At 45.3% G+C, this 16,310-nt stretch overlaps 1 protein-coding gene across 4 annotated transcripts in view; it reads left to right on the plus strand.

Moving 5' to 3' along the window:
* col22a1 (collagen, type XXII, alpha 1) overlaps window positions 1-16,310 on the plus strand; it is a 272,437-nt gene that overhangs the window by 94,724 nt on the left and 161,403 nt on the right. For all 4 annotated transcript variants that reach the window (XM_073048247.1, XM_073048265.1, XM_073048274.1 and 1 more), the window contains 2 exons: window positions 6,095-6,194; window positions 15,312-15,435. In XM_073048247.1, coding sequence (XP_072904348.1) covers window positions 6,095-6,194; window positions 15,312-15,435 — 224 coding nt within the window. The remainder of the gene's footprint in view (window positions 1-6,094; window positions 6,195-15,311; window positions 15,436-16,310) is intronic.

Consider the following 16,310-nt stretch of genomic DNA (forward strand, 5'->3'; position numbering starts at 1 on the left):
GATGTCTCAACCGGTCACCCTTGGGCTGGAAGGCCTCACAGAAACAGGGTGCACTGAAGTTTGTTTGGCACAGTCTCAGAAAGGATGTGCATGAGTGGACTGCAGCCTGTGTGGAGTGCCAGCGGGCAAAAATTAACCATCGGGTTCAGGCACCATTAGCACCTTTTCACATCTTTGAGCCAAGGTTTGACCATGTCAATGTGGACCTTGTTGGTCCTCTTCCCCTGCCCTGCAGTTTCACGCATATACCACCAGGTGGCCAGAGGTCATCCTTCTATCATCGACAATGGCCGCAGATGTGGCTTGGCGTTTATCAGCACGTCGGTTTGGCACCCCATCTGATAGTTCCTCTGACCGCGGTCCGTAATTAATTTCCGGACGCTGGGCTGTGATGGGGCAGAATCTTGGTGTTAGGATATATCGCACCACAGCTGGTCACCCGCAACCCGATGGCGTAAATGAGCAGCTTCATTGCTCCTTAAAGACTGTTCTGAGGACGTCCATGACCGATGAGTGTTGGCATGATCGGCTCCCATGGGCCCTGATGGGGCTCAGAATTGCTCCAAAGGAGGCCCTGCCGTCATCTATGGCTGTGTTGGCATAAGGGCAGCTATTAAGAGTACCAGATGATATAATTCCTGATGTCATGACTGTCTGGTTGACCTCTCAATAGCGTTCCACCCTCCTCAGTAAATTCAGTACCTTTTCACCTATAAGAACCATAGAACATTACAGCACAGAAACAAGCCTTTTGGCCCTTCTTGGCTGTGCCAAACCATTTTTCTGCCTAGTCCCACTGACCTGCACCTGGACCATATCCCTCCATACACCTCTCATCCATGTACCTGTCCAAGTTTTTCTTAAATGTTAAAAGTGAGCCCGCATTCACCACTTCATCTGGCACCTCATTCCACACTCTCACCACTCTCTGTGTGAAGAAGCCCCCCCCCCCCCAATGTTCCCTTTAAATTTTTCCCCCTTCACCCTTAACCCATGTCCTCTGGTCTTTTTCTCCCCTAACCTCAGTGGAAAAAGCCAGCTTGCATTCACTCTATCTATACCCATCATAATTTTATATACCTCTATCAAGTCTCCCCTCATTCTTCTACGCTCCAGGGAATAAAGTCCTAACCTATTCAACCTTTCTCTGTAACTCAGTTTCTCAAGCCTTGGCAACGTCCCTGTAAACCTTCTCTTTCAACTTTATTAATATCCTTCCTGTAACTTGGTGACCAAAACTGCACACAATACTCCAAATTCAGCCTCACCAATGCCTTATACAACCTCACCATAACATTCCAACTCTTATACTCAATACTTTGATTTATAAAGGCCAATGTACCAAAAGCTCTATTTATGGACCCTATCTACCTGTGCTGCCACTTATAGGGAATTGTGTATCTGTATTCCCAGATCCCCCTGTTCTATTGCACTCCTCAGTGCCCTACCATTTACCTTGTATGTTAAACCTTGGCTTGTCCTTCCAAAGTGCAACACCTCACACATGTCTATATTGAACTCCATCTGCCATCTATTCCTACCTCCCATCATGGGGTACAGCACTCTTGGGGCCCTGTTGACCTACATTCCACCTCATTTATTTTTGTCTGCCATGATGCCCACCAACATCCTCCAAGGCCCCATTACGATGGCTCATTCTGCATTATGGAATGGGGAGAAAAGTCTTTAATCATCGATAAAAGGGGTAAACCTGAACGTATTTTGGTAGATCGCCTTAAACCGGCCCACCATGCTTTGGAGTGTTCCGCTGCCATGCCCCTGGATTCACAACATGACCATGAGTGTGTCAATACACCTCTGGACAAGCCAGAAGGACCTGCAGTTCCGCCACCCAACAGAACTCCGTATCCGAGCCGGGTGGCTGGACTGAGCTCCGAACAGGCTCACAATACTTGTTTTCATGAATTCTGAGGGGCCCTGTGTAGGGTAACGTATATGGGAGAAATGTACATAATTCACAACCACCAACACTGAGTTGCTGGTTTGATGTCATGACATTAGTATGTAAAGATTTTTAGCATACTTTTATTGTATGGGTTAGGTTATGGAGTTCAATAAAATGTGTTACAGGTTTTGTTAAATGTAAAACACCATACTGTGGCGACTCACTTCCCAGCGCACTCGATCCGGCTCACAAAGTGGCACGCACCGGCATTGAGGCCGGTCCCAAAGAGGGCGCCAAGTCTGCTTCACCAGCAAGGGGAAAATCCCGCGCGCGGGACGGGACTGTGAATACTCGCCCTCTACAGCATTCCCGCCCGGGGAGGGCGGGATCAGGAAGGCTTTAAAGCGAGGCCACAAAGTTTGAATAAATCTTTTTTGCAACTGCCACTCACCGACTCCGTGTCGTTAATGCAGCGCTGCGTGTAGCACACCGCTACAATTGGTGACCCCGACGGCCCAAACGATATTTGGACCGGAGATGAACAACGCCGCATCTGCTCATGCAGTTTCGTTAAAACTGCCAAGATTCTGGACGCTGCGACCTCACCTATGGTTCCAGCAAGCAGAAGCCCAATTCCACATTCGGCAGATAACCTCGGATGACACACGTTACTACTACATGGTGAGCTCCCTCGACCAGGAGACAGCTGCCCAGGTTGAGGAGTTCATACAGTCGCCCCCAGCGGATGGCAAATACACAGAATTCAAAGTCCTGCTCATAAGGACTTTCGGACTCTCACGGCGCGAGCGAGCTGCCCGCTTACTGCACCTGGATGGTTTGGGAGACAGACCGCCATTGGCTTTGATGAACGAGATGTTGTCCCTGGTCGGAGGACACAAGCCCTTCCTCATGTTTGAGCAGGCATTCCTGGAGCAGCTGCCCAAGGACATACGCCTGCTGCTGTCCAACGCGGATTTCAGCAACCCCCGGAAGGTGGCGGCCCGGGCGGACTTGCGGTGGAAAGCCAAGAAGGAGAGTGGGGCACAGATCACCAGGCCACGCTCCCAGCAGCAAACCAGACCAGGCCCGGCCGCAGAGCCCGCTAACCCCAGAGGCAGGGGTGAGGAGGCCAACGAACAATGGTGCTTCTACCACCAGCGGTGGGGCGCAGAAGCCCACCACTGTAGCCCGACCTGCAAGATTCCGGGAAACACCAGGGCCAGCCGCCGCTGATGGCTACGGCGGCTGGCCATCGGGATTGCCTCCTGTATGTCTGGGACAAGCGGTCAGGACGCCGTTTTTTGGTCGACACCGGTGCCGAGATCAGCGTCTTACCTCCAACAAGTTACGACACCCGCAACAGGGCACCGGGTCCCACCCTGAGGGCCATGAACGGCAGCACAGTAAGGACCTACGGCACCCGTACGGTGCGGCTATAGTTCGGCTCCAGCCGGTTCACATGGGACTTCACACTAGCTGCCGTAGCCCAACCGCTTCTGGGTGCGGATTTTTTGCGGGCTCACAGCCTACTGGTCGAACTGCCCAGGAAGAGACTGGTCCACGCCGAGACCTTTCAGACGTTCTCCCTGGGAGAAGTCCAGTTGCCGGCCCCACACCTCGGCTCCATCACGCTGTCCGACAACGACTTCACCAGAGCCCTGGCGGATTTCCCATCGGTTCTGGCACTGCAGTTCACAGCAGCCATGCCCAGACACGGTGTACAACACTACATCCCGACACAGGGACCACCCCTCCACGCCTGTGCTCGAAGGCTTCTCCCAGACAAGCTCCGACTGGCGAAGGAGGAGTTCAAGAGGATGGAGGAATTGGGGATCATATGGCGGTCCGACAGCCCATGGGCCTCACCCCTGTACATGGTGCCCAAAGCAACAGGGGGCTGGAGATCATGCGGCGACTACTGCAGGCTGAACGAGGCTACAACATTGGACCGCTACGCTGTGCCGCACATTCAGGACTTTGCAGCAAACCTGCACGGCGCACGGATCTTCTCCAAGGTAGACCTCGTCCGGGGATACCATCAAATCCTGATGCATCTGGACGATGTCCCCAAAACGGCACTCATCACCCCTTTCGGCCTTTTTGAGTTCCTCCCCATGCCGATCGGCCTAAAGAATGCCGCACAGATGTTCCAGCGGTTGATGGACGCGGTGGGACGCGACCTGGACTTCGCTTTCATCTATTTGGACGACATCCTCATAGCCAGCAGCAGTCGTCAGGAGCATCTGTCCCACCTCCGTCAACTCTACGCCCGACTGAGTGAACACGGCCTGACAATCAACTCGGCCAAATGCCAGTTCGGGCTCGACACCATCGACTTCCTGGGCCATAGGATTACTAAAGATGGGGCAACCTCTCTGCCCGCTAAGGTAGACGCAGTCCACCATTTCCCCCAACCCAACACAATCAAAGGCCTTCAGGAATTCGTGGGTATGGTAAATTTCTACCACCGCTTCCTCCCTTCAGCTGCCCGAATCATGCGCCCCCTGTTCGTCCTGATGTCAGGTAAGGGCAAGGACATTACCTGGGACGAGGAGTCCGCCGCCGCATTCATTAAAATGAAAGAAGCCTTGGCAAACGCCGCAATGCTAGTGCACCCCAGAACGGACGTCCCTACCGCCCTCACAGTGGACGCATCTAACACGGCAGTCGGTGGGGTGCTGGAACAACTCATTGAGGGTCGCTGGCAACCCCTGGCGTTTTTCAGCAAACACCTACGACCACCCGAGCTCAAATACAATGCTTTTGACCGGGAACTGTTGGCGCTATACCTGGCAATCCGGCATTTCAGGTACTTCTTGGAAGGTAGGCCCTTCACTGCGTTCACAGACCACAAACCGCTTACCTTTGCGTTCACGAAGGCATCCGACCCCTGTTCGTCCTGCCAGCAGCGACATCTGTCCTACATCTCCGAATACACGACGGATGTCTGGCATGTCTCGGGAAAGGACAATGTCGTGGCGGACGCCCTCTCCCGCCCTAACATCCTAGCCCTGTCCCAGGGGGTAGACTATGAAGCACTGGCAGAGGCGCAGCAGGCAGACGAGGAGATCCCTAGTTACAGAACCGCAGTCTCCGGTTTGCAGCTCCAGGACCTCCCTGTAGGCCCAGGTAAGAGGATCCTACTCTGTGACGTCACCACCGGCCAACCCCATCCCATCGTCCCGGCAACTGTGGCGACCCACTTCCCAGCGCACTCGAACCGGCTCACAAAGTGGCGCGCGCCGGCATTGAGGCCGGTCCCAAAGAGGGCGCCAAGCCTGCTTCACCAGCAAGGGGAAAAGCCCACGCGTGGGACGGGACTGTGAATACGCGCCCCCTGCAGTATTCCCACCCGGGGAGGGTGGGATCAGGAAGGCTTTAAAGCGAGGCCGCGAAGTTTGAATAAATCTTTTTTGCAACTGCCACTCACTGACTGTGTGTCATTTATTGCAGCATTGCATGTAACACACTGCTAACAAAACTTCATTTTACTTACAGAAACCTACAGTGACAGTTCTCTCTACTGACAATGCAGATCCAATAAATGAGTGAGATGTTGCTTTATTAGCTAGGAAGGAATGGTTCTCCAGCATGGTCAGGAAATTAGGCACAGATACCAGGATTCAATTTCCACATTGTGCTTTCAATGATAAAATACTGATGAAATAGATAGTCTTGAACATATATCTGTTTATTTCAGTGATAAGTGATTGAAAATGTATGTTTCCTGGAATAAAATGCGGAAACCAACACTTGCAACTGAATATTTATGTCCAATGTGAGTGACATTGGCATGTTTGACGTAATATCAGTGCTTCAAATTAATGAGTTTACTATGCACTGCACCTTTTGGAGTTTTGTCAGGAAAGTTAGTTTATAACTGCACTGCTCATTCCCAGGATTACTCAGTTCACCTTAAGTAGCTGAAGATGTGGGCTCCACTGAGGTAGGCCCCAAATTCATTGCCTTGTGTCCTTTGTCTTCGTAATCCCAACTACAGAACAGACCCAACCAACTATCAATCAGTCACCTGCCCTCCAGGATTCCCAATCATCCAAAAAAAGTAAAGCAAAAGGTGCAGTGCCATCTCACTCGCACCTGAAACCAACCAACCTTCCATTTTCTGCTGCTTCTTTGAATTGAAAAAATATTCATGGTTTCAACTTAACTTTCTTGGTTATTGTGCAGGGTTTGACCTAATGGAGCTGTTCCGCGTGAGAAGCATTATTGAAGTGAGGAATGGAGGATATGTTCGCCTTGGAAAAATGCCCATAGTTCAACTGACAAAGTAAGTGACAGAAGAAGCTGCAGCCTCGACAGCCATTTGTTCCATTCCACTTTGCTCTTCAACTTACCCACTTCAGAGTAACCCATTCCATCCCACCGAATAACAGAAGCAGCACTTCACTTTTATACATCTTACTGAACATCCTTTCACTCCGCCTCTCCGTATTCTGTGGTATTATATAAGGATAAATGCCTTGCACGCTGCTGGAAGTCCAATGGACACAGAAGTGTTCTGGAAGCTGCTGTGCTGTAAACAGATGATGTATGTAAACTCTCACATCCTGATGCTCCATCCTGCTCCTATGGTTCAACAGTGACGCAGTAATTAGTGTCACGTCCTCACCACTCAAGTGGCTGGTTTGCATTCCTGACCATGGTTGTTGTTTGCATGGAGTTTGCATATTTTCTGTGACTGTGTGGGCTCCCCCCACTGCTCTATTTTCCAATGACATTCCACAGAGTGGGTAGATTCATTGCTCACTGTAATTTGTTCCTCTTGTAGGTGGGTGCCAGGTGAGGGATGGGAGTTATTAGCTACCCAAGAGAGAATTCTTGTACAGAAATAAGTGAGGGAATGAGACTGACAGAGTTGCTGTAAAGTCCAGCATAGACTCTGTTATGGCAAGCCAAAACCATCAGCACTTGGTGGTCAGCTGAAACCAACCCCAGACTGGCTTTCACTAATTGGTCATTGTCCCATCAAGGACTCAATTGATCTGGGGTAAAACACTTAAATAGTTGTTCTGGGGGTTGAGTTGAGTTTTGAGGCTGGTGTAGTTTTACCGAGTAAGGATTATTTTGAATTACAGCTTGTTCTGGCATTGGGTCTCATCAGAAGATTTAGGCAAGCAAGCACAACAGAATCTATATGTCGAATGATCTCCTTCTGTTGTCTAAAGAGAATATGAGGGAAACTCCATTGTAAAAGAGTGTAAAACAGCTATCTCCCTTCTAAGAGAAAGAAGAAATCATAGTGAATATTTTCCAACCTTCAATTCAACCAGACATGAATACTCATAAATACAACCAAACAAGACCATGCTATTCTGGGGTCAAGATGTACCAACAGTCACACACAGCACAAAGCACACACATGATAGTAAGCACTAATGGTATCGCAATCCCCAATAAGAGTCAAAAATGTGCACCAGTGTCAAAATGGCAGAACAGACCTAGCAACAGGCACTTCACTTTTTGACAGTTGACCAGGTTAAGACACATCCAAAAAGTGCGAGCCTGGGTCATATTGTACTAGACATTGGCCTTTTCCCTCATTTGTTCTGTGTTCAAATTCATCCAGACTGTCTGAATGAAATCTCTTCTGTCACTGTACTACTTATATCATCTGTTTGTTTGCACAACTCTGAAGACTGGTTCAGAAATCTCCCTTTCCACCCCTTCACCTACAGATGAAAGGAAAAATTCTCTCAGTATTCTGCCAATAAGGCAGCATTGGTGAAGAAATAGAGATGACATAATTGTGAGAACAGAGGTTAGCAGCCTTTAAAGTGCAGAGAGATGAAAAGCTTCCTCCACCTAGAACTCCCCTGGACTGGTCTTTTGTACTTCTAACTCTCCCAGTTGCATCTTTACTTTTCTCTCATCATCCACGTGGAAATCATCAACTTTTCATAGTTTAGTTGAGAATTCATTGACCTGAAATATTACCTTTGTTTTCTAAACTTCAGGTGTTGCCTGATCTTCCCAGTATTTACAACATTCATTGTTTCAATTTTAGATTTCCAACAATCAGAATATTTTTCTTTTGCATTAATTTGAACCCAGTATTGGTATTAAGAGGACCGTTTTAAAAATGAAGTACAGGGCCTTTTCGATGTTTTACAGTTCTTTATCTTACCAGGAATATTTGTTGTTGAACTCAGTGTCTAAATCAAAGGTATTCCACTGGTCTGAATTACGAATGTAATCTTCACTCTAGAAAGTGCTTTTAATGATTGGGGAACTGAAGCTACAAGGCTTGTAGCTGGTATATTCATTGAGACTGTATATAAACATACACTAGCTACGTTGATTTGTAACAATGGATATACAGTCTATTAACAACATCTGAAGACATGAAAGGGTTCAGCACAGATTATACTTCTCAATGTTCTGAAAGGGTCTCGCCCTATCAGAGCTAGTCCCTTTGTTCTACCTATCGCCCTCAACCTCACAAACACACCACCCCGCCACTGAAAATTGATGTGTTCTTTTTCGTTCCCTCTCCCTCTCCCTCTGCCTCTCCCTCCCCCCCTCCCCCTCTGTACCCGAAAGACTACTCTTTCACCCGGTACTCTGACATAACACAGGCTCTCTCCTGAATAAGAGAAAAAGAGGTGACTCTTTTCACCAGCTTGCTGCTTATGATCTTCTGTCTCCCACAACACACCAGGCTCCGGCGCCAGCCTCAAGTCCGCCCATCTCCAGAGGCACGAAAATCCGGCATCCTAAAGGTGTGCTAGTCTTCCAGGCCATGTCCTTGGCATATCGAAAAGCAGCCAGTCGTAAGAACCAAAGTCAGCGTGTAACTCCTGGTCAGGGTCTTCAAAAGAACCCTGAAAAGGAAAAAGAGAGATATTGAAGATAGAAGTAGAGCTGTTTCTGAAACTGCAAGCAAAAGAGTCACCTTTAGGTGACTGCATCCTAAGCTCCGGCCTCCATATGTCTGTGCGTGTTTAAAGCAGTGGGACACCAAGGTGATTCCTGGGATGAAAGTATCATAAGGGGTAAAGTTGAAAAGTTTGGAACAAGATACATTGTTGTTTAGAAGAATAGGAACTGATCTTATTCAAACCAAAATTATGAAGATCTTGATCAAATAAATACTAAGAAAATACTTTTTCCTCATGGGGGAATCCAAAACTAAGTGAAAGGTAGTTCAGAATAATGGTTTATCCATTTAAAATGGAAATAAGATTGAACTATTTTACTGAAGTTTATACATTTTTATAGATAGACTATAAGACATGGGAGTAAATTAGGCCATTCAGTCCATCAAGTCAAAAATGCAGAAATGGCTGGCTACATTGGAAAGATAGATGCACTCGCTTACCTGGCCGAAAAACAATGTGACTTCACCATAAACGTACCTGATGCCAGTCACATGGGAGGTGTTTGGGAACGGCAGATCAGGACAGTTAGGAGCATCTTAAGCTCAGTCCTCTCACAGAGCGCTCGAAGATTAGATGAAGCTTCTTTGAGAACCTTCTTCTATGAGGCCATGTCAATTATAAACAGCCGCCCACGCACCACTGACAGTATCAATGATCCCAAAGGCCCAGAGCCACTTACCCCAAACCATTTACTTACCATGAAAACCTCTGTCCTGCTGCCACCCCCAGGAAAACTTATGGCAGAAGATCTGTATGCCAGGAAAAGGTGGCGCAGAGTGCAATATCTGACAGAGCAGTTCTGGAGTAGATGGAAGAAGGAATATCTAGCAGACATCACCCTCAAGCAGCACTGGTACTCCTCAAGACAAAATGTGAAGACTGGAGATATTGTCTTTGTAAAGGAGGAAGGGATTCCTCATAGTGAATGGAGACTTGGAAAAGTGCTTGATGTTTGTGAAGATGGACTGGTGCGAAGAGCCACAATACAATTAGGAAATAAAGGGCTAGGAAAAGAGGGTCAGCAAATGATTAATCCATCCATTCTTGAACGTCCTATCCATAAATCAGTTGTCCTTGTAGAAAACAACTAAAATATATTTCAATGGAACTAATTTGTAAACTCCTACCGGTGTGGAGAGTTTAAAGTATCGGTTTGACCTCAGAGTTTGTTTCAAATACCAATTATTTGATTCTGGAAATTACTAGATTTATTCAACATTTTGTATAAAGGTTATCATAATTCATAGTAATTTGGTGGGAGTGTAACTGTCTCAGAGACAGGTTTCATTGAGATGTTTATTTTACATGTTTTTGTCACAAATTCATGATTATTTTATCTGAGGTTTTACTTAAGGACCAGAGTTTAAGGGGTCACATGACCACAGTCTAATAAAGGCACGACTGTGGTATTATGGGTCAGAACCAACATGGAAGCAGAGAAAGACACATGGCCCCTAAAGTAGCATTATTCTGCATGTGGTCCAAGAGGCATACACAGTAATTGTTTTATTTATATATTGTGTACAGTGTTGTTGATGTGTCTGTATATGGACAGTGTGATATGTTTTTAGTGATTTATTTGATTTCAGCACACTTGTGTTGTGTTAACGTGCTTGGGGCTGTTTATCGGCGGACACTAGCTTGAGAGACTTAAAAAAAGACTGAGAGATGTATGTTTCAAACCTTTTATGACCTTTATTTTCTTGTAGTTTTCACGGTGTCTACTGAAGAAAGAGAGAGAGAGAAATAAAAATAAACCTTCACGGACATCTGCATGTTGCGTGGCCATTATTTCATTGGACTGGTGCGGTTACAACCACTATTATCACCCAGTACCCACTGTTTATGAACCCATGAATTTTATCCATTTTTTGTGTTTTTTTTAACTCATCATCTTTCTCCCCTTGCAAAGAAAAAAAATGCGCTGTGCTTCAGCAGGTCGGTGGTCATCTTGGGTTTGTTTTAAAATGTACTTGTCACCACTCTTATGTTTATTAACTCCGAAACATAAAATTCATCGAAAGAAAAGCACAGAGCTGAGGATAACATGTCTCTTCTCATCTTTAGCAGCCTAAACCCTGGGAGAAGGCCATTACTACTGGCACCATGACCAAGTGCTGAAGCAAGTGGCAAAAAGTATCTCCTCAATCATTAACAACAGTAGGCACCACCGCCAACCCAGAAAGCCATAGCCTTTGTCAAACCCAGAGAACAACCACAACCTCCATCCAGATCATCAGTAGGCTTGCTTGCCACGGTGTCAGACTGGCAACTGGTAGTCTACCTTGGCAAACAAATAAAGTTCCCTGACTTCATCACTTCATCATCCTTGTGGCTTGACATGGTCATTCTGTCAGAAACCTGAAAAGAGGTGGTCATGGTAGAACTGACAGTTCCTTGGGAAGACCAGATTGAGGAGGCATTTGAATGAAAGGAAGTCGGATACCAGGAGCTGGTAAAGAGTAGTGCCAGAGACACAGGTGGAGGGACAATGTGAGCAAAGAGAGGTGGGGTGTGGAGGTTTCGCCGGCTGCTTGCTGTGCAGAACCTACTCTCACCTTGGTATTATGGGGACTGCAAAGAAAAGAGCCATCAGAACCATCACAGAGGCTGCTGAACAAGTCTCCATTTGGCTATGGATCAAGAAATGTGACCCATGGACCAATGCTGCTGTGACACAAGCCAAGGACTGATTAACCCTCGCTGGGTTGCCTGGTCAACTGTGCCTGATGTTGAGAAACCCAAAACAGCCGATAACCACAGGTTACATCACTGATGATGTGTCCTAGTGTAACGTCGGAGAAACGTCAGCATCATTAGTAAGGCACTCACATATGAGTAGACTATTCACATACTTTTACATAAAACCCATGATGAATTATGTAAACAACAAAGCATCCAACAATATGTTTGTATTATTACTCTAAAATTACTGAAATATTATATACTCAACACTGAACACTGAATCCTATGGAATAACACTAGTCACCAGAAGCCAACTACAAACACATATAGAAAAAAACCCCTTCATTCCCACTCTTGCCTTCTGTCAGTCAGCCAATCTTCTGTTCATGCTAGTATCTTTTCTGTAATACCACGGGCTCTTAACTTGTTAAGCAGCACCATGTGTGGCACATTGTCAAAGGTCTTCTGAAAATCCAAGTAAATAATATCCACCGACTCTCCTTTGTAACTCTTGCCAATTATTTCCTCAAAGACTTCAAACAAATTTGTCAGACAAGAATTCTCCTTAAGGAAACCATGCTGACTTCTGCCTATTTTGTCATGTGTCTCCAAGTACCCTGGCATCTTCCCAACTACTGAATCAGGCTGACTGGCCTATAATTTCCTGTCTTTTGCCTCCCTGCCTTCTGTGAGAGTTAGGTGACATATGTGATTTTTCAGTCTTCCTAAATCATTCCAGAATCTAGTGATTCTTGAAATATCACTACTAATGTCTCCACAATTTCTTCAGCTATCTCTTTCAGAACTATGGGCTGTAGTCTATATGGTCCTGAGGGATATGCCTACACTCCGACCTTTCTGTTTAAAAAGCACCTTTTCCTTAGCAATAGCAATTAGGCTCACACATGGTGGATTGGATAGTGGACTACTTGACAGATAGACCTCAGTATGTGCGGTTGGGAGACTGTAGGTCTGACACGGTGTTAAGCAGCACAGGGGCGCCGCAGGGAACCGTACTCTCTCCGGTCCTGTTCACCCTGTACACATCAGACTTCCAATATAACTCGGAGTCCTTCCATGTGCAAAAGTTCGCTGATGACACGGCCATAGTGGGGTGTGTCAGGAATGGACAGGAGGAGGAGTATAGGAAACTGATACAGGACTTTGTGATATGGTGCAACTCAAACTACCTGCGTCTCAATATCACCAAGACCAAGGAGATGGTGGTGGACTTTAGGAGATCTAGGCCTCATATGGAGCCAGTGATCATTAATGGAGAATGTGTGGAGCAGGTTAAGACCTACAAGTATCTGGGAGTACAGTTAGACGAGAAGCTAGACTGGACTGCCAACACAGATGCCTTGTGCAGGAAGGCACAGAGTCGACTGTACTTCCTAAGAAGGTTGGCGTCATTCAATGTCTGTAGTGAGATGCTGAAGATGTTCTATAGGTCAGTTGTGGAGAGCGCCCTCTTCTTTGTGGTGGCGTGTTGGGGAGGAAGCATTAAGAAGAGGGACGCCTCACGTCTTAATAAGCTGGTAAGGAAGGCGGGCTCTGTCGTGGGCAAAGTACTGGAGAGTTTAACATCGGTAGCTGAGCGAAGGGCGCTGAGTAGGCTATGGTCAATTATGGAAAACTCTGAACATCCTCTACATAGCACCATCCAGAGACAGAGAAGCAGTTTCAGCGACAGGTTACTATCGATGCAATGCTCCTCAGACAGGATGAAGAGGTCAATACTCCCCAATGCCATTAGGCTTTACAATTCTACCGCCAGGACTTAAGAACTTTTTAAAAGCTATTATTAATGCTTTTTGAGATAGTGATTTAGATGCATATCATATTTTTTTACTGAGTTAAGTATTGTATGTAATTAGTTTTGCTACAACAAGTGTATGGGACATTGGAAAAAAAGTTGAATTTCCCCATGGGGATGAATAAAGTATCTATCTATCTATCTATCTACCTTCTGTTCCCTGACACTCTTGAATTTCTGGGATACTGCTATTGTCCTCCACAGTGAAGTTTTGTGGACTATGAGGGAACCAAGTATATTGCTAAATAAACAGAAAAGTGGAGCTGAAAATGAGATCAGGTCAGCCAAATGTTTTGAAATTTTGCAGCAGGCTTGAAAGGTGATGTGGCCTATTTCTGCTCCTACTTATGCTCTTGGGCAGATCAAAGAAGATGACAATTTAAAACCAAATAGGCGTGAGTTCTGAGGAAAACTTGTGGAAATATCTGTGCCATGCTTCATTCTAACAATACATTTTGAAACCTCATAAGCATTGCCTTTGACTGTTGCCCTTGTCAGCCTGACAACTAATGCACTTTAGCCAATGTCATTGTTTTTGTTGACCCTTAAGCAGTTAGCTGTCAGCTTTCAGAGTCTTGCCACTACTCACACCAGGGCTGTTATTGGCTCCGGTGGCTCCCTGTGGTCTATAGGTCAGGCAGTGTCATCCTGAAATAAATGTGACTCATTCAACTCCATCTGGCTCAACCACAACCTCACAGATAAAAATAGCAGTTAATTGAACTACGGGTAAGTATAACTGTCCGCATGCACTCTGCTGCTTTAGTCTATCAGGTGCTCAGATGTTTAATTGTGGCTCCACAATATATGTCTGAAGGCATAAGCAAGAACACATCTGAAGCACAGTAGGGTATTGTTAAGAAGTGTTCCACTCACCCAGCTGCCAGACTTGTCAGGATTTCTTATCTCAGGTTGACAGATTTATGCATGACCCTGTTCTAACTAACAACATCTTCAGGGCAGAGTGACCATCAAACGTTCTGCAATGGACATCTGTTGCAAATTCAGAGATATATCTGCCAGAACTTCTCATGCCATTCATGAATTGACCAGATTTACCTCTGTATAATTTTTTCTTGTATTAATTCTCAGGTTGGGTCACTGGGCTAGCTGGTTTTTATTGCCTTGCTGCAATACTACTCGTGTTGGTATACAGAGTAACTTGCTGTGGTCTAACTAAAATGAGGTAAAGATGTGATTCTAGGTCATCCAGCTGTATAAATTGTGGGGTTCGGGAGGCAACGCTAGGAAACTAGTCATGGAAAATATTGTAGTCCAAGAATCAGCCAAGATCTCAGCCTTCCAATGGTTATATCTGAAAAATGTTACCTGCTTCAGAAGTAAAATCTTCTGTCTTCAACAACAAAGGTTAATTTAGAAAGAGCAGAAAATTCAGACTGATAAACAGCAAACAATAAGTTGACCATGAACAACTCATGCTTATTATTTTAAATGTTATTCATTTTCTTTTGTTCATTTCACTCCCTCTCCCCCTTTTTCTTCTAAACCAATTGTCACTCTGAAGCAATAATATTTTATGTTGCTTGGTTTCCTTCACGTTCCTTAAAGGTGATCCTTATAGCTTAGGGTTGACACTTATTTTGGTGCATATTTCATCAAAGGGATTGTCACACCTGGTCCTAATCACTTCTTTGTCTTTACTCATTCCAACAATATGGGGAAAATACGTAGTAGTCAGAAGGAGAAAAGCACGGTCACTTTCTTGCTCCATTGTGAAAATGTTACCATCGTCTCTGTGAACCAGTGTGCCTTGTAAAACTTGAAATGTGCTGTTGCTGATCTTTGAGTTTCAAATTTGGAAAAATGTGTGAAACAAAAAACTATAGGCATATGCATTCATAAGGGCAGCAAAAGGGACTTCAGCATTTCTGCTCAATAACAGAGTTTGTGAGACTATGGATGGAATGTGTGATCTTCCAGATCCATATGGGTCTGCTTAAACCTGCTGAACACTCAAAAACTTTTATTCTCTCTTTTATCTCAGAGATGTGTTTCCTCAAGGTCTGCCTGATGAATATGCCTTTGTTGCTACATTTAAGTTCCGAAAATCCTCGCGAAGAGAAGACTGGTACATTTGGCAAATTATCGACAAATATGGAATTCCACAGGTATATAGACTCATAATTAAAACATAAATTAATGCCAGAAGTATTCAGCAGGCCAGGCAGTATCTATGGAAAGAAAGAGGGTCAGCATTTCAGATGGTTAAAGTTTATCTAGCGGAAATATTTTTCCTCTCTCCAGATGTTGTCTGAACTGTTGAGTTTTTCCAGCAATTTCTTTATTTAACTCAGTCCTTTCTCCTGTCATATCTATATACTGACTATCAAGCATCCACCCATACTAATCCTATTTACTAGAATTGGTGCTTAGGTTTCTATATCCAATGATTTATGTGGTTGATTAGATATTATTTCAATGTTGGGAGCGTTTGTGTTCCCAACACTCTCTCATTCAGATTCCAATGAGGCTCTGTGTGTAAAAATGGAGTTTCCTCAGATCCTCTGTAGACATCCTTAAATCCATCCCCTCTCATTTTAAACCCTTCTGATATGGGGAGAGATTTACATTATCAGGTATCCTCTCAACTAAAATAAATCCCATTCTATCCAGTCTCTCATAACTGAAGTACGCTATCCCAGGCAACAACTGATGCAATTCCTCTCCATCCTCTTCAGTACAGTTATGTCCTTTCAATTGTGTGCTGACCAGATATGTACACACTACTCCAGCAATGGCTTAACTAATGTTTTATCAAGTTTTTCCATAACCTCCCAGTGCTTATAAGCTATCACCGGAGTTAATGAAGACAAGTATCTCATATGCCGCCTTTATCACCTTTTCTACACATGCTGCACTTTTAAATGAAACTTGAACTTGTACACCATTCCCTCTATTACTCAATATTCCCTAGGGTATGGCCAGTCTCTATGTATCTCCTTCCCTTATTAGTGCTCACAAAATACCTAAACTCACACATCCT

Source organism: Hemitrygon akajei, chromosome 1, assembly GCF_048418815.1.
Source record: "Hemitrygon akajei chromosome 1, sHemAka1.3, whole genome shotgun sequence".
In the NCBI taxonomy this organism is placed as follows: domain Eukaryota; kingdom Metazoa; phylum Chordata; class Chondrichthyes; order Myliobatiformes; family Dasyatidae; genus Hemitrygon; species Hemitrygon akajei.